Raw genomic sequence first — 22,075 nt, forward strand, 5'->3', positions numbered from 1 at the left:
AGGCTACGGCGGGAAAACCGTACTAGCATGCAGAACAGGCGGATTACCGGGCTAACGCGATACACGAGCGCCCGAGCGCAAAGCACGAGGCCGGAAAATTTTTTCTCGCCCCCTTTTTTCGCTAATGCTTTGCGATTTTTTTCTGCCTCCTTTTTCTCTCTTTTTCTTTTTTCGCTATCTCCTACTATTTACTTGCTTTCTATCAGTTGCAAAAGTTTTGGTACTGACCGTTCAAAAGACCTGCAAATGAGACATTGATCAATTATGTGGGTACGGCCTATTTTACGACCAATTTTGCAACAATATTTGAATATTTGTTTTTTCAGTAGCCCTGTCATCACTTAGTCGATGTTCAAAATGGACACACGTATGGAAAGTTCGGTCTCCCCTGAGTTAGTTGTTTATCAAAACAATCTGCTGACGTAAAAATTGAAAACCTTACAATTAGTTCTTTGCCTACCCCATCAAATGTTGACTGACGACAACACTGGGCGCGAAAGAGTTAAGGAATATTTATTATATGGCTGTGCCTCGCAAGGACTGACATGCTACTCTTGCATGGTACACAGACTTAGGGGACTAAAACAACAGAAATCACACTGAGGTCGAGCCTAGACCAAACTAATTAGGGGTATAGAATGGCCCCATTCAATTCAAAAGTGCTCGCAAAATCTGGCCTTGCTCGGATTGCTCGCAAAAATTACATGAGTGCTCTCTTGCTCGTTTTCGCAAAATTTTGTAGCTGCTCGCATGCTCAGATGTTGGAGTCTGGACGTTTTTAGCAAGATTTAGATCCCCTTGATCGATTGTGCGTTCACCTACTGACTCGCGTGAAGCTATATCAAACAAGGGATAACTGGCTGTGCTGCTGGGAAAAGTTGAACCGCGATAAGATCATAACTAGCCTCTTCCAGGCGTTCAGTTAGTTGGGGCACAGCGCGAAAAACGGCGCTCGTCACTTTTCGCGCTACGCCCCAACTAACTTAACGTTTGGAAGAGGCTATATCTTAACATGTTGCTTACTTTTGCGCATATTGCCCTGATTTGGAGGTGTCAGCCAGATCGGCGCAAAACAACGTTTCCCCGTAATAAAAGAGAAATTCCGGCTAGCGGAAAATTTACGAGGTTCTCGCTACGTGCCATCTGTATCTTTTTAAGTGCTCGCTGCTCGCAAGACAAATTTGATCACTGCTCGTGCTCGCAAAAATAAACGCACTGCTCGCACGCTCGCACATGCTCGCAAAGACCATTCGATACCCCTCTAATTCTTTAGTTTTAAAAATAGATGGGTAACCAGGATAAGACATTTGGAAAAATAGAAAAACGATCTCTGGTTAAAAATTGTTTAAAACGAGCTTTCGACTACCAGTCTGTAGTCTTTAACGAGTAATAGATAGAAAGCGCGAAACATCACAAACCAGGTTACCCTCTTTGGCCCATCGTCTCCTGTATTGGTTCTGCTCTCTATAACACATCCAACTTTCTCACCGACATCCTGGCACCTATCCAGAACTGTAACGGCTACTCTGTCTCCAACTCAAGTGAATTTGTTGATCAAGTCGCCAATCTAGAAATTTCTGATGACGAAGCCATGGTTTCTTTTGATGTCGTCTCACTCTTTACTGCCATCCCAGTTAAGAAAGCTTGTGAATACATCAGAAAAAAACTCAATGAAGATACAACCCTACATCTAAGAACCAGCCTCACTACAGATGATATTGTTTCTCTTCTGGACTTTACTCTCTCAAACAATTACTTCGTTTACAATAACTCCATCTACAAACAGATTCATGGTTGCGCAATGAGCAGCCCTGTTAGCCCTGTTGTTGCAAATCTCTGCATGGAGATAATCGAGGAAACAGCCATCACTGCCTCCTCGACACCTCCAAAAATCTGGAAGCGTTACGTCGACGATAGTTTTGTTATAATAAAGAAACATTCTGTCGCATTCTTTCATGATACTCTTAACTCAATTGACCCAAAGATAGCCTTTACCATTGAACCTGAGAATAATGGACAGATACCCTTCTTAGACACCCTGGTATCCAGGAACAACGGCGTCATAACCATGGATGTTTACAGGAAATCTACTCACACAGACCGATATCTGGATTTTTATTCACACCACGAAATGAAACACAAGCTGAGTACTGCCACCACTCTCCTGAATCGTGCTTCTTATCTCCCAAGTACCCCCGAGGGAAAAGCGAAAGAATTAATCCACGTCACTGATGCTCTGAAATCGAACAGCTACCCACTATCGGTCATATCTAACATCTTGAAGAAGAAACCACCCCCGGCAATCACACCATCTCCAGAAGAATTGGTAGGAAAGTTCTTTGGATGGGCTGATCTTTCTGACTAACACGTTGGCTTCGCAGTTTTACCTTACATCAAAGGCCTAACTGAACCTCTCTCGCGACTTCTAAGAAACAATGGAATACAAACTACGAGCAGACCCCTTAAGAAATTACAACAAGAATTTGTTTCTCCGAAATCAAGACCACCCGCGGAACTACAAACAAATGTCGTGTACAAGATCCCATGCGCCGATTGTCCGTGGAGTTATATCGGCAAGACTGGTAGATGCTTACAAACAAGGAAGAAAGAACATATTAGAAACACAAAAACCTTTAAAAAAGGTTCCAACATTGTCGAGGAAAAGGTTGTTGTTATTCATCGTGGTAGATGCAATAATAAAGTGTATTATCGTTTGTCTCACGATGTAGTCACTTGAGACGTAGATCGCGACGTTTTGACTGCTTACTGCTAGTCTTCTTCAGGCGATGAGGTCGACTGATTGCACGGTATCATTTATATCACAAAGGTCGGCTGTGATTGGTGCATTTCGATCCTCCTATTGTTCCATTGTTCCCGCGAGTAGCTGTTCCCTCAGTGGTCCGCTGTTGTATCGTTCTCCTGTTGTTGTGTTTCTTGATCGTGGGTATCCATGCTTCAGGAATTTCAATTCCAATATCCCTGTTGATGTTGTTAGGGTGAAGTCTTATGTGAATAGCTTCCTTGACCCTACGTGTGTACCAGTGAGGATCTCGATCAATAAACTTGACCTCATTCCAGATAGGATAGTGGCCGGTCTCGTGGGTGTGTTCAGAAACGGCGGAGGTCTGGGTACGGGCGAGTCATATATCCCTGTCGTGTTCTTTGATCCTCTCCTGCATAGATCTCCCTGTTTCCCCGATGTAGACTTTGCCGCACTCACAGGGAGTCCTGTAGACAACACTATCTTGTTTAGCCGGGTTGACGGTGTCCTTTGGTCACACTAAGTGTGACCGAAGTGTCGTGTCGGACTTAAAGACGGTGCGAATGCCTTGTTGTTCTAGGCAGCGGCGGAGAGACTCCGAAACTCCTTAGGTTCCAACATTGCTTCACATGCTTGGTTGAACGACCATTCCATCGACTTTGACAATGCACGAGTGATTGACAAGGGAAATTTCCGTGTTAGAAAAACTTTGGAATCCTGGCACACAGCAATTACGAACCATGCTGACAATAATGCGAAACAATTACCAAGACAATATTCAATTTTATTTTGAACCTCACATTAGCATTTTGTACTCGCACACAAGCATTTCTATTGTTTTTATTATAATTTTGTTTTTTCACACTTTTCTTAGTATATATTTTACGTTCGCGCTTTCTATCTACTACTCGTTAAAGACTACAGACTGGTTTCCAAATCTCTAGTTTTAGTTTCCTATTCCCGGCTCCATGTCAGAATTTATCGGCCTATTGAACCAACTACTGTCTTTCAATTAACAAAGAGAAGGAAAATTGGAAAAGTACAAAAAATAGAGTAATTGAAATCTCCAGCTAGCAATCGATCACAGAAAGGTTCTAATTGGCGAATAATACAGTTTCTTTTCCAACAAAGGGCTGAAGACAAACAGAAGGTGACACAAGCTGAAAATGGCCGCTGTTGCAATAGAATTCACAGAAGAGCAATTGAGCTACTACAGAATTTGTTACGTTGTCACTGACATAATAACTGAGGATCTCCGATCAATCTTCAAGCAAGAATGGGATTATCGCTACAAGATGACGTTTGGTGAATGGAAAGATGAGCCTAAGAATGGAATGGACTTCAAAAACGGGGAGTCTCCGAGAAACCAGAGAAGAAATGCCAAACTCCTAGCTACCATGATTAACGGAGACAGAGCAGAATGGGATTGTACCATGCTTTTTTACGCCATTCTTTTCTCTGACTGTGTCGGCCGTGGTCTCAATCCAATAATCAAATCAAATGTAAATGATCTTAGGCAGTTTAGGAATGAAGAGTTTGCTCACATGCCGAAAGGTTACCTCTCGGATTCAGACTTTCAGATTGCCATTGGTAAAGTTCATGCTGCATTTCGAGGGCTTGGTCTCTCTATCTTGCAAATTCAAGACATCAGAAATCAGAGAAGTTTTCCAATAGAGGAGCTAAGAAGGGTCTCGAGAAAGGTTGATGACCTAAGAAAGGAACTTCAAGAAAAGGAAAAGAACCTTCAAGAAAAAGGGAAGGAACTGCAAGAAAAAGGTAACGCACTGCAAGAAAAAGGAAACGAACTTCAAGAGAAAGCAAAGGAACTTCAAGAAAAAGAAGAAGAACGGCAGGTCCTTGAAGATCAGTTACACAAAGAAATTTCGTCCTTTTGTATTCTCCCTCCGACACCTTCACACGACGTTGCAAGTCGCGATTTTGAAGTGGCTGAAATTATGCAACAGCTCAAACAGCTCAAAAGCACTAATGAAAACAAATTAAGTCTTCTGTACATCTCCGGGAATCCTGGAAGTGGAAAATCTCAACTCGCCGGCCTGGTAGCTAAGCGATTCTTTGACGAAGGTAAAGAAATTCCGTGTGCTACTTCATTTGTAATGACACTGAATGCTGAAAGCCTAGATACCCTTCTGGAATCGTACGTCTCTTTCGCTCGACGACTCAAGTGCCCAGAATATGCAGTTACAAACTCCCTTAACTCCAAGGATCGTACGACAGAAGAGAAGATCACTAATCTGAAGACGTTAATTGGCACAAAAATCGACCTTTACACGTCCTGGCTACTGGTGGTCGACAACGTCACTAGCATGTCACGCGTGCATGCTCATTTACCGGAGTCTGGAAATGAGCAGTGGTTAAGGGGCCAATTGTTAATCACAACACAGGACACTGCGTCTATCCCTTTAACGAATTCTTTCATCGAACACATCTCAGTTAGCAAAGGTATGAAGCCTCGCGACGCCAGTCGTTTATTAGCACAGCTTTCTGGTATAGATGACAGCGAGAAGGGAAAAGAAGTTGCGCAAGTACTGGACTACCAGCCTCTTGCCTTGGCAAGCGCCGCCACCTATGTCAGACAGGTTCGGCAGAGCAAGGCAACGTCTTATTTTGGCTGGAACGACTACCTGGAGAAGCTTAGCAAGGGCCAGCGAGGTACTACTGAGACAATCCTTGCTACGACTAATCCAAGCTATCCAAACTCCATGAGTAAAGCAACAAGACTGGCTGTTGAAAAGGCAATGACGTCCGACAAAGTGATACATCACACGTTCAGTCTCCTCTCGGTGTGTGCAACAACACCATTAAGTCTAGACATCGTGATCAGATACATTCTCAATGTTGATGAGGAAATTAAAGATAAAGAAATGATTGCTATGACAATTCAAAGATGCTCGCTGCTATTATTTGGGGAGGATGAGGAAGGTGGTGCCTACATTCGAGTACATCAGATAGTGAGTGATGTCATAGATTCTTTGATTAGAGGCTTCCCAAAGACTCAACAACTTCAAACTGTAGATGTCGCCGTTATATCATTCATCCAGTTCGTAGAAGACGATCTATCGATAAGGTGGTTCGACCGAGATTCTTTTAAATTCAGCAAGGACCTTGTCCCTCATTTAAGAACCTTGATTTCAAAAACTGAACATTTGTTTCGTGAACGAGATATTTCTCAAAACCCCAAAAGCAGTAAAAGAAATGTTCAGAATTATCTGTCTTCATTTACAAAACTTGGAAAAATGTGCCTCACTCATTATGTATTCGACGCAGCAATAAAGTACTTTAGCCTGGTACTACGATTCGCTCAGCATGTTGATGAATATAATCACATATATGTCGCAACGTCCTACAATAACCTGGGGGAAGTACACCGCACCCTGGGTGACCTGGAGAAGGCAAAAGAGTATCATGAACGTGCACTTGCTATTAGTCTGGAAAAGCTTGGTCCTGATCATCTAGATGTCGCAACGTCCTACAGTAACCTGGGGGAAGTACAGCACACCCTGGGTGACCTGGAGAAGGCAAAAGAGTATCATGAACGTGCACTTGCCATTAGTCTGGAAAAGTTTGGTCCTGATCATCTAGATGTCGCAACGTCCTACAATAACCTGGGGGAAGTACAGCACACCCTGGGTGACCTGGAGAAGGCAAAAGAGTATCATGAACGTGCACTTGCCATTAAACTGGAAAAGTTTGGTCCTGATCATCTAGATGTCGCAACGTCCTACAATTACCTGGCTTTAGTACAACACACCCTGGGTGACCTGGAGAAGGCAAAAGAGTATCATGAACGTGCACTTGCCATTAAACTGGAAAAGCTTGGTCCTGATCATCTAGATGTCGCAAGGTCCTACAATAACCTGGCTTCAGTACACCACACCCTGGGTGACCTGGAGAAGGCAAAAGAGTATCATGAACGTGCACTTGCCATTAGTCTTGAAAAGCTTGGTCCTGATCATCTAGATGTCGCAGCGTGCTACAATAACCTGGCTTCAGTACACCACACCCTGGGTGACCTGGAGAAGGCAAAAGAGTATCATGAACGTGCACTTGCCATTAAACTGGAAAAGCTTGGTCCTGATCATCTAGATGTCGCAAGGTCCTACAATAACCTGGGGGAAGTACACCGCACCCTGGGTGACCTGGAGAAGGCAAAAGAGTATCATGAACGTGCACTTGCCATTAGTCTTGAAAAGCTTGGTCCTGATCATCTAGATGTCGCAGCGTGCTACAATAACCTGGGGGAAGTACAGCACACCCTGGGTGACCTGGAGAAGGCAAAAGAGTATCATGAACGTGCACTTGCCATTAAACTGGAAAAGCTTGGTCCTGATCATCTAGATGTCGCAAGGTCCTACAATAACCTGGGGGAAGTACACCGCACCCTGGGTGACCTGGAGAAGGCAAAAGAGTATCATGAACGTGCACTTGCCATTAAACTGGAAAAGCTTGGTCCTGATCATCTAGATGTCGCAACGTCCTACAATAACCTGGCTTTAGTACAACACACCCTGGGTGACCTGGAGAAGGCAAAAGAGTATCATGAACGTGCACTTGCCATTAGTCTTGAAAAGCTTGGTCCTGATCATCTAGATGTCGCAAGGTCCTACAATAACCTGGCTTCAGTACAGCACACCCTGGGTGACCTGGAGAAGGCAAAAGAGTATCATGAACGTGCACTTGCCATTAGTCTTGAAAAGCTTGGTCCTGATCATCTAGATGTCGCAGCGTGCTACAATAACCTGGCTTCAGTACACCACACCCTGGGTGACCTGGAGAAGGCAAAAGAGTATCATGAACGTGCACTTGCCATTAAACTGGAAAAGCTTGGTCCTGATCATCTAGATGTCGCAAGGTCCTACAATAACCTGGCTTTAGTACACCACACCCTAGGTGACCTGGAGAAGGCAAAAGAGTATCATGAACGTGCACTTGCCATTGGTCTGGAAAAGCTTGGTCCTGATCATCTACATGTCGCAAGGTTCTACAATAACCTGGGGGAAGTACACCGCACCCTGGGTGACCTGGAGAAGGCAAAAGAGTATCATGAACGTGCACTTGCCATTAAACTGGAAAAGCTTGGTCCTGATCATCTAGATGTCGCAAGGTCCTACAATAACCTGGGGGAAGTACACCACACCCTGGGTGACCTGGAGAAGGCAAAAGAGTATCATGAACGTGCACTTGCCATTAAACTGGAAAAGCTTGGTCCTGATCATCTAGATGTCGCAAGGTCCTACAATAACCTGGGGGAAGTACACCGCACCCTGGGTGACCTGGAGAAGGCAAAAGAGTATCATGAACGTGCACTTGCCATTGGTCTGGAAAAGCTTGGTCCTGATCATCTACATGTCGCAAGGTTCTACAATAACCTGGGGGAAGTACAGCACACCCTGGGTGACCTGGAGAAGGCAAAAGAGTATCATGAACGTGCACTTGCCATTAGTCTGGAAAAGTTTTGTCCTGATCATCTAGATGTCGCAACGTCCTACAATAACCTGGGGGAAGTACAGCACACCCTGGGTGACCTGGAGAAGGCAAAAGAGTATCATGAACGTGCACTTGCCATTAAACTGGAAAAGTTTGGTCCTGATCATCTAGATCTCGCAACGTCCTACAATAACCTGGCTTTAGTACAACACACCCTGGGTGACCTGGAGAAGGCAAAAGAGTATCATGAACGTGCACTTGCCATTAGTCTGGAAAAGTTTTGTCCTGATCATCTAGATGTCGCAACGTCCTACAATAACCTGGGGGAAGTACAGCACACCCTGGGTGACCTGGAGAAGGCAAAAGAGTATCATGAACGTGCACTTGCCATTAAACTGGAAAAGTTTGGTCCTGATCATCTAGATGTCGCAACGTCCTACAATTACCTGGCTTTAGTACAACACACCCTGGGTGACCTGGAGAAGGCAAAAGAGTATCATGAACGTGCACTTGCCATTAAACTGGAAAAGCTTGGTCCTTATCATCTAGATGTCGCAAGGTCCTACAATAACCTGGCTTCAGTACACCACACCCTGGGTGACCTGGAGAAGGCAAAAGAGTATCATGAACGTGCACTTGCCATTAGTCTTGAAAAGCTTGGTCCTGATCATCTAGATGTCGCAGTGTGCTACAATAACCTGGCTTCAGTACACCACACCCTGGGTGACCTGGAGAAGGCAAAAGAGTATCATGAACGTGCACTTGCCATTAAACTGGAAAAGCTTGGTCCTGATCATCTAGATGTCGCAAGGTCCTACAATAACCTGGGGGAAGTACACCACACCCTGGGTGACCTGGAGAAGGCAAAAGAGTATCATGAACGTGCACTTGCCATTAAACTGGAAAAGTTTGGTCCTGATCATCTAGATGTCGCAACGTCCTACAATAACCTGGCTTTAGTACAACACACCCTGGGTGACCTGGAGAAGGCAAAAGAGTATCATGAACGTGCACTTGCCATTAGTCTTGAAAAGCTTGGTCCTGATCATCTAGATGTCGCAAGGTCCTACAATAACCTGGCTTCAGTACACCACACCCTGGGTGACCTGGAGAAGGCAAAAGAGTATCATGAACGTGCACTTGCCATTAGTCTTGAAAAGCTTGGTCCTGATCATCTAGATGTCGCAGCGTGCTACAATAACCTGGCTTCAGTACACCACACCCTGGGTGACCTGGAGAAGGCAAAAGAGTATCATGAACGTGCACTTGCCATTAAACTGGAAAAGCTTGGTCCTGATCATCTAGATGTCGCAAGGTCCTACAATAACCTGGGGGAAGTACACCACACCCTGGGTGACCTGGAGAAGGCAAAAGAGTATCATGAACGTGCACTTGCCATTGGTCTGGAAAAGCTTGGTCCTGATCATCTACATGTCGCAAGGTTCTACAATAACCTGGGGGAAGTACACCGCACCCTGGGTGACCTGGAGAAGGCAAAAGAGTATCATGAACGTGCACTTGCCATTAAACTGGAAAAGCTTGGTCCTGATCATCTAGATGTCGCAACGTCCTACAATAACCTGGCTTTAGTACAACACACCCTGGGTGACCTGGAGAAGGCAAAAGAGTATCATGAACGTGCACTTGCCATTAGTCTTGAAAAGCTTGGTCCTGATCATCTAGATGTCGCAAGGTCCTACAATAACCTGGCTTCAGTACACCACACCCTGGGTGACCTGGAGAAGGCAAAAGAGTATCATGAACGTGCACTTGCCATTAGTCTTGAAAAGCTTGGTCCTGATCATCTAGATGTCGCAGCGTGCTACAATAACCTGGCTTCAGTACACCACACCCTGGGTGACCTGGAGAAGGCAAAAGAGTATCATGAACGTGCACTTGCCATTAAACTGGAAAAGCTTGGTCCTGATCATCTAGATGTCGCAAGGTCCTACAATAACCTGGCTTTAGTACACCACACCCTGGGTGACCTGGAGAAGGCAAAAGAGTATCATGAACGTGCACTTGCCATTGGTCTGGAAAAGCTTGGTCCTGATCATCTACATGTCGCAAGGTTCTACAATAACCTGGGGGAAGTACACCGCACCCTGGGTGACCTGGAGAAGGCAAAAGAGTATCATGAACGTGCACTTGCCATTAAACTGGAAAAGCTTGGTCCTGATCATCTAGATGTCGCAAGGTCCTACAATAACCTGGGGGAAGTACACCACACCCTGGGTGACCTGGAGAAGGCAAAAGAGTATCATGAACGTGCACTTGCCATTAAACTGGAAAAGCTTGGTCCTGATCATCTAGATGTCGCAAGGTCCTACAATAACCTGGGGGAAGTACACCGCACCCTGGGTGACCTGGAGAAGGCAAAAGAGTATCATGAACGTGCACTTGCCATTGGTCTGGAAAAGCTTGGTCCTGATCATCTACATGTCGCAAGGTTCTACAATAACCTGGGGGAAGTACAGCACACCCTGGGTGACCTGGAGAAGGCAAAAGAGTATCATGAACGTGCACTTGCCATTAAACTGGAAAAGCTTGGTCCTGATCATCTAGATGTCGCAACGTCCTACAATAACCTGGGGGAAGTACACCGCACCCTGGGTGACCTGGAGAAGGCAAAAGAGTATCATGAACGTGCACTTGCCATTAAACTGGAAAAGTTTGGTCCTGATCATCTAGATCTCGCAACGTCCTACAATAACCTGGCTTTAGTACAACACACCCTGGGTGACCTGGAGAAGGCAAAAGAGTATCATGAACGTGCACTTGCCATTAGTCTGGAAAAGTTTTGTCCTGATCATCTAGATGTCGCAACGTCCTACAATAACCTGGGGGAAGTACAGCACACCCTGGGTGACCTGGAGAAGGCAAAAGAGTATCATGAACGTGCACTTGCCATTAGTCTTGAAAAGTTTGGTCCTGATCATCTAGATGTCGCAACGTCCTACAATTACCTGGCTTTAGTACAACACACCCTGGGTGACCTGGAGAAGGCAAAAGAGTATCATGAACGTGCACTTGCCATTAAACTGGAAAAGCTTGGTCCTGATCATCTAGATGTCGCAAGGTCCTACAATAACCTGGCTTCAGTACACCACACCCTGGGTGACCTGGAGAAGGCAAAAGAGTATCATGAACGTGCACTTGCCATTAGTCTTGAAAAGCTTGGTCCTGATCATCTAGATGTCGCAGTGTGCTACAATAACCTGGCTTCAGTACACCACACCCTGGGTGACCTGGAGAAGGCAAAAGAGTATCATGAACGTGCACTTGCCATTAAACTGGAAAAGCTTGGTCCTGATCATCTAGATGTCGCAAGGTCCTACAATAACCTGGCTTCAGTACACCACACCGTGGGTGACCTGGAGAAGGCAAAAGAGTATCATGAACGTGCACTTGCCATTAGTCTTGAAAAGCTTGGTCCTGATCATCTAGATGTCGCAGTGTGCTACAATAACCTGGCTTCAGTACACCACACCCTGGGTGACCTGGAGAAGGCAAAAGAGTATCATGAACGTGCACTTGCCATTAGTCTTGAAAAGCTTGGTCCTGATCATCTAGATGTCGCAGCGTGCTACAATAACCTGGCTTCAGTACACCACACCCTGGGTGACCTGGAGAAGGCAAAAGAGTATCATGAACGTGCACTTGCCATTAAACTGGAAAAGCTTGGTCCTGATCATCTAGATGTCGCAAGGTCCTACAATAACCTGGCTTCAGTACACCACACCCTGGGTGACCTGGAGAAGGCAAAAGAGTATCATGAACGTGCACTTGCCATTGGTCTGGAAAAGCTTGGTCCTGATCATCTACATGTCGCAAGGTTCTACAATAACCTGGGGGAAGTACACCGCACCCTGGGTGACCTGGAGAAGGCAAAAGAGTATCATGAACGTGCACTTGCCATTAGTCTTGAAAAGCTTGGTCCTGATCATCTAGATGTCGCAGCGTGCTACAATAACCTGGCTTCAGTACACCACACCCTGGGTGACCTGGAGAAGGCAAAAGAGTATCATGAACGTGCACTTGCCATTAAACTGGAAAAGCTTGGTCCTGATCATCTAGATGTCGCAAGGTCCTACAATAACCTGGGGGAAGTACACCACACCCTGGGTGACCTGGAGAAGGCAAAAGAGTATCATGAACGTGCACTTGCCATTGGTCTGGAAAAGCTTGGTCCTGATCATCTACATGTCGCAAGGTTCTACAATAACCTGGGGGAAGTACACCGCACCCTGGGTGACCTGGAGAAGGCAAAAGAGTATCATGAACGTGCACTTGCCATTAGTCTTGAAAAGCTTGGTCCTGATCATCTAGATGTCGCAGCGTGCTACAATAACCTGGGGGAAGTACACCACACCCTGGGTGACCTGGAGAAGGCAAAAGAGTATCATGAACGTGCACTTGCCATTAAACTGGAAAAGCTTGGTCCTGATCATCTAGATGTCGCAAGGTCCTACAATAACCTGGCTTTAGTACACCACACCCTGGGTGACCTGGAGAAGGCAAAAGAGTATCATGAACGTGCACTTGCCATTAAACTGGAAAAGCTTGGTCCTGATCATCTAGATGTCGCAGTGTGCTACAATAACCTGGCTTCAGTACACCACACCCTGGGTGACCTGGAGAAGGCAAAAGAGTATCATGAACGTGCACTTGCCATTAAACTGGAAAAGCTTGGTCCTGATCATCTAGATGTCGCAAGGTCCTACAATAACCTGGGGGAAGTACACCACACCCTGGGTGACCTGGAGAAGGCAAAAGAGTATCATGAACGTGCACTTGCCATTAAACTGGAAAAGCTTGGTCCTGATCATCTAGATGTCGCAAGGTCCTACAATAACCTGGGGGAAGTACACCACACCCTGGGTGACCTGGAGAAGGCAAAAGAGTATCATGAACGTGCACTTGCCATTAGTCTTGAAAAGCTTGGTCCTGATCATCTAGATGTCGCAGCGTGCTACAATAACCTGGCTTCAGTACACCACACCCTGGGTGACCTGGAGAAGGCAAAAGAGTATCATGAACGTGCACTTGCCATTAAACTGGAAAAGCTTGGTCCTGATCATCTAGATGTCGCAAGGTCCTACAATAACCTGGGGGAAGTACACCACACCGTGGGTGACCTGGAGAAGGCAAAAGAGTATCATGAACGTGCACTTGCCATTGGTCTGGAAAAGCTTGGTCCTGATCATCTACATGTCGCAAGGTTCTACAATAACCTGGGGGAAGTACACCGCACCCTGGGTGACCTGGAGAAGGCAAAAGAGTATCATGAACGTGCACTTGCCATTAAACTGGAAAAGCTTGGTCCTGATCATCTAGATGTCGCAAGGTCCTACAATAACCTGGGGGAAGTACACCACACCCTGGGTGACCTGGAGAAGGCAAAAGAGTATCATGAACGTGCACTTGCCATTAAACTGGAAAAGCTTGGTCCTGATCATCTAGATGTCGCAAGGTCCTACAATAACCTGGGGGAAGTACACCGCACCCTGGGTGACCTGGAGAAGGCAAAAGAGTATCATGAACGTGCACTTGCCATTGGTCTGGAAAAGCTTGGTCCTGATCATCTACATGTCGCAAGGTTCTACAATAACCTGGGGGAAGTACAGCACACCCTGGGTGACCTGGAGAAGGCAAAAGAGTATCATGAACGTGCACTTGCCATTAAACTGGAAAAGCTTGGTCCTGATCATCTAGATGTCGCAACGTCCTACAATAACCTGGGGGAAGTACACCGCACCCTGGGTGACCTGGAGAAGGCAAAAGAGTATCATGAACGTGCACTTGCCATTAAACTGGAAAAGTTTGGTCCTGATCATCTAGATCTCGCAACGTCCTACAATAACCTGGCTTTAGTACAACACACCCTGGGTGACCTGGAGAAGGCAAAAGAGTATCATGAACGTGCACTTGCCATTAGTCTGGAAAAGTTTTGTCCTGATCATCTAGATGTCGCAACGTCCTACAATAACCTGGGGGAAGTACAGCACACCCTGGGTGACCTGGAGAAGGCAAAAGAGTATCATGAACGTGCACTTGCCATTAAACTGGAAAAGTTTGGTCCTGATCATCTAGATGTCGCAACGTCCTACAATTACCTGGCTTTAGTACAACACACCCTGGGTGACCTGGAGAAGGCAAAAGAGTATCATGAACGTGCACTTGCCATTAAACTGGAAAAGCTTGGTCCTGATCATCTAGATGTCGCAAGGTCCTACAATAACCTGGCTTCAGTACACCACACCCTGGGTGACCTGGAGAAGGCAAAAGAGTATCATGAACGTGCACTTGCCATTAGTCTTGAAAAGCTTGGTCCTGATCATCTAGATGTCGCAGTGTGCTACAATAACCTGGGGGAAGTACACCGCACCCTGGGTGACCTGGAGAAGGCAAAAGAGTATCATGAACGTGCACTTGCCATTAAACTGGAAAAGCTTGGTCCTGATCATCTAGATGTCGCAAGGTCCTACAATAACCTGGGGGAAGTACACCACACCCTGGGTGACCTGGAGAAGGCAAAAGAGTATCATGAACGTGCACTTGCCATTAAACTGGAAAAGTTTGGTCCTGATCATCTAGATGTCGCAACGTCCTACAATAACCTGGCTTTAGTACAACACACCCTGGGTGACCTGGAGAAGGCAAAAGAGTATCATGAACGTGCACTTGCCATTAAACTGGAAAAGCTTGGTCCTGATCATCTAGATGTCGCAAGGTCCTACAATAACCTGGCTTCAGTACACCACACCCTGGGTGACCTGGAGAAGGCAAAAGAGTATCATGAACGTGCACTTGCCATTAGTCTTGAAAAGCTTGGTCCTGATCATCTAGATGTCGCAGTGTGCTACAATAACCTGGGGGAAGTACACCACACCCTGGGTGACCTGGAGAAGGCAAAAGAGTATCATGAACGTGCACTTGCCATTAAACTGGAAAAGCTTGGTCCTGATCATCTAGATGTCGCAAGGTCCTACAATAACCTGGGGGAAGTACACCGCACCCTGGGTGACCTGGAGAAGGCAAAAGAGTATCATGAACGTGCACTTGCCATTGGTCTGGAAAAGCTTGGTCCTGATCATCTACATGTCGCAAGGTTCTACAATAACCTGGGGGAAGTACAGCACACCCTGGGTGACCTGGAGAAGGCAAAAGAGTATCATGAACGTGCACTTGCCATTAAACTGGAAAAGCTTGGTCCTGATCATCTAGATGTCGCAAGGTCCTACAATAACCTGGGGGAAGTACACCGCACCCTGGGTGACCTGGAGAAGGCAAAAGAGTATCATGAACGTGCACTTGCCATTAAACTGGAAAAGTTTAGTCCTGATCATCTAGATCTCGCAACGTCCTACAATAACCTGGCTTTAGTACAACACACCCTGGGTGACCTGGAGAAGGCAAAAGAGTATCATGAACGTGCACTTGCCATTAGTCTGGAAAAGTTTGGTCCTGATCATCTAGATGTCGCAACGTCCTACAATAACCTGGGGGAAGTACAGCACACCCTGGGTGACCTGGAGAAGGCAAAAGAGTATCATGAACGTGCACTTGCCATTAAACTGGAAAAGTTTGGTCCTGATCATCTAGATGTCGCAACGTCCTACAATTACCTGGCTTTAGTACAACACACCCTGGGTGACCTGGAGAAGGCAAAAGAGTATCATGAACGTGCACTTGCCATTAAACTGGAAAAGCTTGGTCCTGATCATCTAGATGTCGCAAGGTCCTACAATAACCTGGCTTCAGTACACCACACCCTGGGTGACCTGGAGAAGGCAAAAGAGTATCATGAACGTGCACTTGCCATTAGTCTTGAAAAGCTTGGTCCTGATCATCTAGATGTCGCAGTGTGCTACAATAACCTGGCTTCAGTACACCACACCCTGGGTGACCTGGAGAAGGCAAAAGAGTATCATGAACGTGCACTTGCCATTAAACTGGAAAAGCTTGGTCCTGATCATCTAGATGTCGCAAGGTCCTACAATAACCTGGGGGAAGTACACCACACCCTGGGTGACCTGGAGAAGGCAAAAGAGTATCATGAACGTGCACTTGCCATTAAACTGGAAAAGTTTGGTCCTGATCATCTAGATGTCGCAACGTCCTACAATAACCTGGCTTTAGTACACCACACCCTGGGTGACCTGGAGAAGGCAAAAGAGTATCATGAACGTGCACTTGCCATTAGTCTTGAAAAGCTTGGTCCTGATCATCTAGATGTCGCAAGGTCCTACAATAACCTGGCTTCAGTACACCACACCCTGGGTGACCTGGAGAAGGCAAAAGAGTATCATGAACGTGCACTTGCCATTAGTCTTGAAAAGCTTGGTCCTGATCATCTAGATGTCGCAGCGTGCTACAATAACCTGGCTTCAGTACACCACACCCTGGGTGACCTGGAGAAGGCAAAAGAGTATCATGAACGTGCACTTGCCATTAAACTGGAAAAGCTTGGTCCTGATCATCTAGATGTCGCAAGGTCCTACAATAACCTGGGGGAAGTACACCACACCCTGGGTGACCTGGAGAAGGCAAAAGAGTATCATGAACGTGCACTTGCCATTGGTCTGGAAAAGCTTGGTCCTGATCATCTACATGTCGCAAGGTTCTACAATAACCTGGGGGAAGTACACCGCACCCTGGGTGACCTGGAGAAGGCAAAAGAGTATCATGAACGTGCACTTGCCATTAGTCTTGAAAAGCCTGGTCCTGATCATCTAGATGTCGCAGCGTGCTACAATAACCTGGCTTCAGTACACCACACCCTGGGTGACCTGGAGAAGGCAAAAGAGTATCATGAACGTGCACTTGCCATTAAACTGGAAAAGCTTGGTCCTGATCATCTAGATGTCGCAAGGTCCTACAATAACCTGGGGGAAGTACACCGCACCCTGGGTGACCTGGAGAAGGCAAAAGAGTATCATGAACGTGCACTTGCCATTAAACTGGAAAAGCTTGGTCCTGATCATCTAGATGTCGCAGTGTGCTACAATAACCTGGCTTCAGTACACCACACCCTGGGTGACCTGGAGAAGGCAAAAGAGTATCATGAACGTGCACTTGCCATTAAACTGGAAAAGCTTGGTCCTGATCATCTAGATGTCGCAAGGTCCTACAATAACCTGGGGGAAGTACACCACACCCTGGGTGACCTGGAGAAGGCAAAAGAGTATCATGAACGTGCACTTGCCATTAAACTGGAAAAGTTTTGTCCTGATCATCTAGATGTCGCAAGGTCCTACAATAACCTGGCTTCAGTACACCACACCCTGGGTGACCTGGAGAAGGCAAAAGAGTATCATGAACGTGCACTTGCCATTAGTCTTGAAAAGCTTGGTCCTGATCATCTAGATGTCGCAGCGTGCTACAATAACCTGGCTTCAGTACACCACACCCTGGGTGACCTGGAGAAGGCAAAAGAGTATCATGAACGTGCACTTGCCATTAAACTGGAAAAGCTTGGTCCTGATCATCTAGATGTCGCAAGGTCCTACAATAACCTGGGGGAAGTACACCACACCCTGGGTGACCTGGAGAAGGCAAAAGAGTATCATGAACGTGCACTTGCCATTGGTCTGGAAAAGCTTGGTCCTGATCATCTACATGTCGCAAGGTTCTACAATAACCTGGGGGAAGTACACCGCACCCTGGGTGACCTGGAGAAGGCAAAAGAGTATCATGAACGTGCACTTGCCATTAAACTGGAAAAGCTTGGTCCTGATCATCTAGATGTCGCAACGTCCTACAATAACCTGGGGGAAGTACACCACACCCTGGGTGACCTGGAGAAGGCAAAAGAGTATCATGAACGTGCACTTGCCATTAAACTGGAAAAGTTTGGTCCTGATCATCTAGATGTCGCAACGTCCTACAATAACCTGGCTTTAGTACAACACACCCTGGGTGACCTGGAGAAGGCAAAAGAGTATCATGAACGTGCACTTGTCATTAGTCTTGAAAAGCTTGGTCCTGATCATCTAGATGTCGCAAGGTCCTACAATAACCTGGGGGAAGTACACCACACCCTGGGTGACCTGGAGAAGGCAAAAGAGTATCATGAACGTGCACTTGCCATTAGTCTTGAAAAGCTTGGTCCTGATCATCTAGATGTCGCAGCGTGCTACAATAACCTGGCTTCAGTACACCACACCCTGGGTGACCTGGAGAAGGCAAAAGAGTATCATGAACGTGCACTTGCCATTAAACTGGAAAAGCTTGGTCCTGATCATCTAGATGTCGCAAGGTCCTACAATAACCTGGGGGAAGTACACCACACCCTGGGTGACCTGGAGAAGGCAAAAGAGTATCATGAACGTGCACTTGCCATTGGTCTGGAAAAGCTTGGTCCTGATCATCTACATGTCGCAAGGTTCTACAATAACCTGGGGGAAGTACACCGCACCCTGGGTGACCTGGAGAAGGCAAAAGAGTATCATGAACGTGCACTTGCCATTAAACTGGAAAAGCTTGGTCCTGATCATCTAGATGTCGCAAGGTCCTACAATAACCTGGGGGAAGTACACCGCACCCTGGGTGACCTGGAGAAGGCAAAAGAGTATCATGAACGTGCACTTGCCATTAAACTGGAAAAGTTTGGTCCTGATCATCTAGATGTCGCAACGTCCTACAATAACCTGGCTTTAGTACAACACACCCTGGGTGACCTGGAGAAGGCAAAAGAGTATCATGAACGTGCACTTGCCATTAAACTGGAAAAGCTTGGTCCTGATCATCTAGATGTCGCAAGGTCCTACAATAACCTGGGGGAAGTACACCACACCCTGGGTGACCTGGAGAAGGCAAAAGAGTATCATGAACGTGCACTTGCCATTGGTCTGGAAAAGCTTGGTCCTGATCATCTACATGTCGCAAGGTTCTACAATAACCTGGGGGAAGTACACCGCACCCTGGGTGACCTGGAGAAGGCAAAAGAGTATCATGAACGTGCACTTGCCATTAAACTGGAAAAGCTTGGTCCTGATCATCTAGATGTCGCAACGTCCTACAATAACCTGGGGGAAGTACACCGCACCCTGGGTGACCTGGAGAAGGCAAAAGAGTATCATGAACGTGCACTTGCCATTAAACTGGAAAAGTTTGGTCCTGATCATCTAGATGTCGCAACGTCCTACAATAACCTGGCTTTAGTACAACACACCCTGGGTGACCTGGAGAAGGCAAAAGAGTATCATGAACGTGCACTTGCCATTAAACTGGAAAAGCTTGGTCCTGATCATCTAGATGTCGCAAGGTCCTACAATAACCTGGGGGAAGTACACCACACCCTGGGTGACCTGGAGAAGGCAAAAGAGTATCATGAACGTGCACTTGCCATTAAACTGGAAAAGTTTGGTCCTGATCATCTAGATGTCGCAACGTCCTACAATAACCTGGCTTTAGTACAACACACCCTGGGTGACCTGGAGAAGGCAAAAGAGTATCATGAACGTGCACTTGCCATTAGTCTTGAAAAGCTTGGTCCTGATCATCTAGATGTCGCAAGGTCCTACAATAACCTGGCTTCAGTACACCACACCCTGGGTGACCTGGAGAAGGCAAAAGAGTATCATGAACGTGCACTTGCCATTAGTCTTGAAAAGCTTGGTCCTGATCATCTAGATGTCGCAGCGTGCTACAATAACCTGGCTTCAGTACACCACACCCTGGGTGACCTGGAGAAGGCAAAAGAGTATCATGAACGTGCACTTGCCATTAAACTGGAAAAGCTTGGTCCTGATCATCTAGATGTCGCAAGGTCCTACAATAACCTGGGGGAAGTACACCACACCCTGGGTGACCTGGAGAAGGCAAAAGAGTATCATGAACGTGCACTTGCCATTGGTCTGGAAAAGCTTGGTCCTGATCATCTACATGTCGCAAGGTTCTACAATAACCTGGGGGAAGTACACCGCACCCTGGGTGACCTGGAGAAGGCAAAAGAGTATCATGAACGTGCACTTGCCATTAAACTGGAAAAGCTTGGTCCTGATCATCTAGATGTCGCAAGGTCCTACAATAACCTGGGGGAAGTACACCGCACCCTGGGTGACCTGGAGAAGGCAAAAGAGTATCATGAACGTGCACTTGCCATTAAACTGGAAAAGTTTGGTCCTGATCATCTAGATCTCGCAACGTCCTACAATAACCTGGCTTTAGTACAACACATCCTGGGTGACCTGGAGAAGGCAAAAGAGTATCATGAACGTGCACTTGCCATTAGTCTTGAAAAGCTTGGTCCTGATCATCTACATGTCGCAAGGTCCTACAATAACCTGGCTTCAGTACACCGCACCCTGGGTGACCTGGAGAAGGCAAAAGAGTATCATGAACGTGCACTTGCCATTAAACTGGAAAAGCTTGGTCCTGATCATCTAGATGTCGCAAGGTCCTACAATAACCTGGGGGAAGTACACCGCACCCTGGGTGACCTGGAGAAGGCAAAAGAGTATCATGAACGTGCACTTGCCATTGGTCTGGAAAAGCTTGGTCCTGATCATCTAGATGTCGCAAGGTCCTACAATAACCTGGGGGAAGTACACCGCACCCTGGGTGACCTGGAGAAAGCAAAAGAGTATCATGAACGTGCACTTGCCATTGGTCTGGAAAAGCTTGGTCCTGATCATCTAGATGTCGCAACGCCCTACAATAACCTGGGGGAAGTACAGCACACCCTGGGTGACCTGGAGAAGGCGAAAGAGTATCATGAACGTGCACTTGCCATTAGTCTGGAAAAGCTTGGTCCTGATCATCTAGATGTCGCAAGGTCCTACAATAACCTGGGGGAAGTACACCACACCCTGGGTGACCTGGAGAAGGCAAAAGAGTATGATGAACGTTCAATTGCCATTCGTCTGGAAAAGCTTGGTTCTGATCATCTAGATGTCGCAACGTCCTACCATAACCTGGGGGAAGTACACCACACCCTGGGTGACCTGGAGAAGGCAAAAGAGTATCATCAACGTGCCCTTTCCATTCGTGTGAAAAAGCTCGGTCCTGAACATCATGATGTATTAGCTGTTCACCGTAAGTTAACTCAGCTTCAACAGATGATGGAGAGTATGTCGCGAAAAAATCATGTTCATCATACTGGTTCTGTATGTTGCACAATACTTTGAACTGATACACTGGTTCTTGTTAGCTTCAAGGTTTCAAGTTATCAGCCCGCTAACGTTCCTATCTTAGCTACATGTTTTTAAAATGGTAAATTTGTTTGATTAGTCATGTTGTTAAGATTTTTTAGATGCATTCAGTGACCGTAACCCTATATTGAGGGCAGACACCATAGCCCGTAGTCCGTATCTGGGGATTGTGAGGCAGGTTTGACTGTATTGAATTTTGTATAAAGGACTCAGATAAATGCGACAATTATTTAAGTTTTTAAATTGTACATTTGCAGTGGTTATGATGTCGGTTTTAGGGGAGTTGGACTTGAATACACATCTGCACACATTTCATCGCTAATTGTCTCGTTGTCTTTTCGCATAATCAACTGATGTTTTTTTTTGTTTTGTTTTGTTGGTTTTTTTTGCCTTTTTTTTAACTTAATTTTTCATTAACTTCATTTTAATTTCAAAATAGAGGCCTTATGTGACACTTAGTCACAAAGTATAATCGAATAATTCAGGCATAACTCCCCCTTAACCTGTTTATTATGACATCCTCTTTTAAAACGTTGCTGATAAATCGTAACATTCACACGTTGTAGGTAAACGCATGCGCCTGAGTTTCATTGTTTCATCGCTCGCACGAAATTGCAAATGAAGTCATCTGCCATGCAAGGAAAATTAGATTTCTAAACATTTTCTACTGTATCACTATTGAAAAAGACTCAGGGCCTTCAAAGCGGTCCAT

At 46.1% G+C, this 22,075-nt stretch overlaps 2 protein-coding genes across 2 annotated transcripts; both read left to right on the forward strand.

Annotated features, from left to right (window-relative positions):
- Positions 1 to 987: 987 nt before the first annotated feature.
- On the forward strand, positions 988 to 2,365 carry LOC145487440 (uncharacterized). Its single transcript, XM_081466214.1, has one exon. It carries the CDS (start codon positions 1,592 to 1,594, stop codon positions 2,363 to 2,365), a length of 774 nt encoding a protein of 257 aa, XP_081322340.1. The 5' UTR covers positions 988 to 1,591.
- A 1,331-nt stretch (positions 2,366 to 3,696) lies between these two features.
- Positions 3,697 to 21,717, forward strand: LOC145486929 (uncharacterized). Its single transcript, XM_081465636.1, has 11 exons — positions 3,697 to 4,498; positions 4,604 to 6,245; positions 7,380 to 8,061; positions 9,826 to 10,655; positions 12,042 to 14,109; positions 16,126 to 16,637; positions 16,917 to 17,333; positions 17,712 to 18,089; positions 18,216 to 19,097; positions 19,728 to 20,921; positions 21,621 to 21,717. The coding sequence occupies exons 1-11, from the start codon at positions 3,928 to 3,930 to the stop codon at positions 21,715 to 21,717; spliced, it is 9,273 nt and encodes a 3,090-aa protein (XP_081321762.1). The 5' UTR covers positions 3,697 to 3,927.
- The last annotated feature ends 358 nt before the right edge of the window (positions 21,718 to 22,075 follow it).

This window comes from Orbicella franksi, chromosome 5 (assembly GCF_964199315.1).
Source record: "Orbicella franksi chromosome 5, jaOrbFran1.1, whole genome shotgun sequence".
Lineage (NCBI taxonomy): Eukaryota > Metazoa > Cnidaria > Anthozoa > Scleractinia > Merulinidae > Orbicella > Orbicella franksi.

Bases quoted from the DNA above. Each gene is read 5' to 3' on its own strand.
- LOC145487440 (XM_081466214.1), top strand. From the start codon at position 1,592: ATGGTTTCTTTTGATGTCGTCTCACTCTTTACTGCCATCCCAGTTAAG.
- LOC145486929 (XM_081465636.1), top strand. From the start codon at position 3,928: ATGGCCGCTGTTGCAATAGAATTCACAGAAGAGCAATTGAGCTACTAC. The intron at 14,110-16,125 runs GCAAAAGAGTAT...GACCTGGAGAAG, and splicing joins CCCTGGGTGACCTGGAGAAG to GCAAAAGAGTATCATGAACG. The intron at 18,090-18,215 runs GTCCTACAATAA...AGATGTCGCAAG, and splicing joins GATCATCTAGATGTCGCAAC to GTCCTACAATAACCTGGGGG.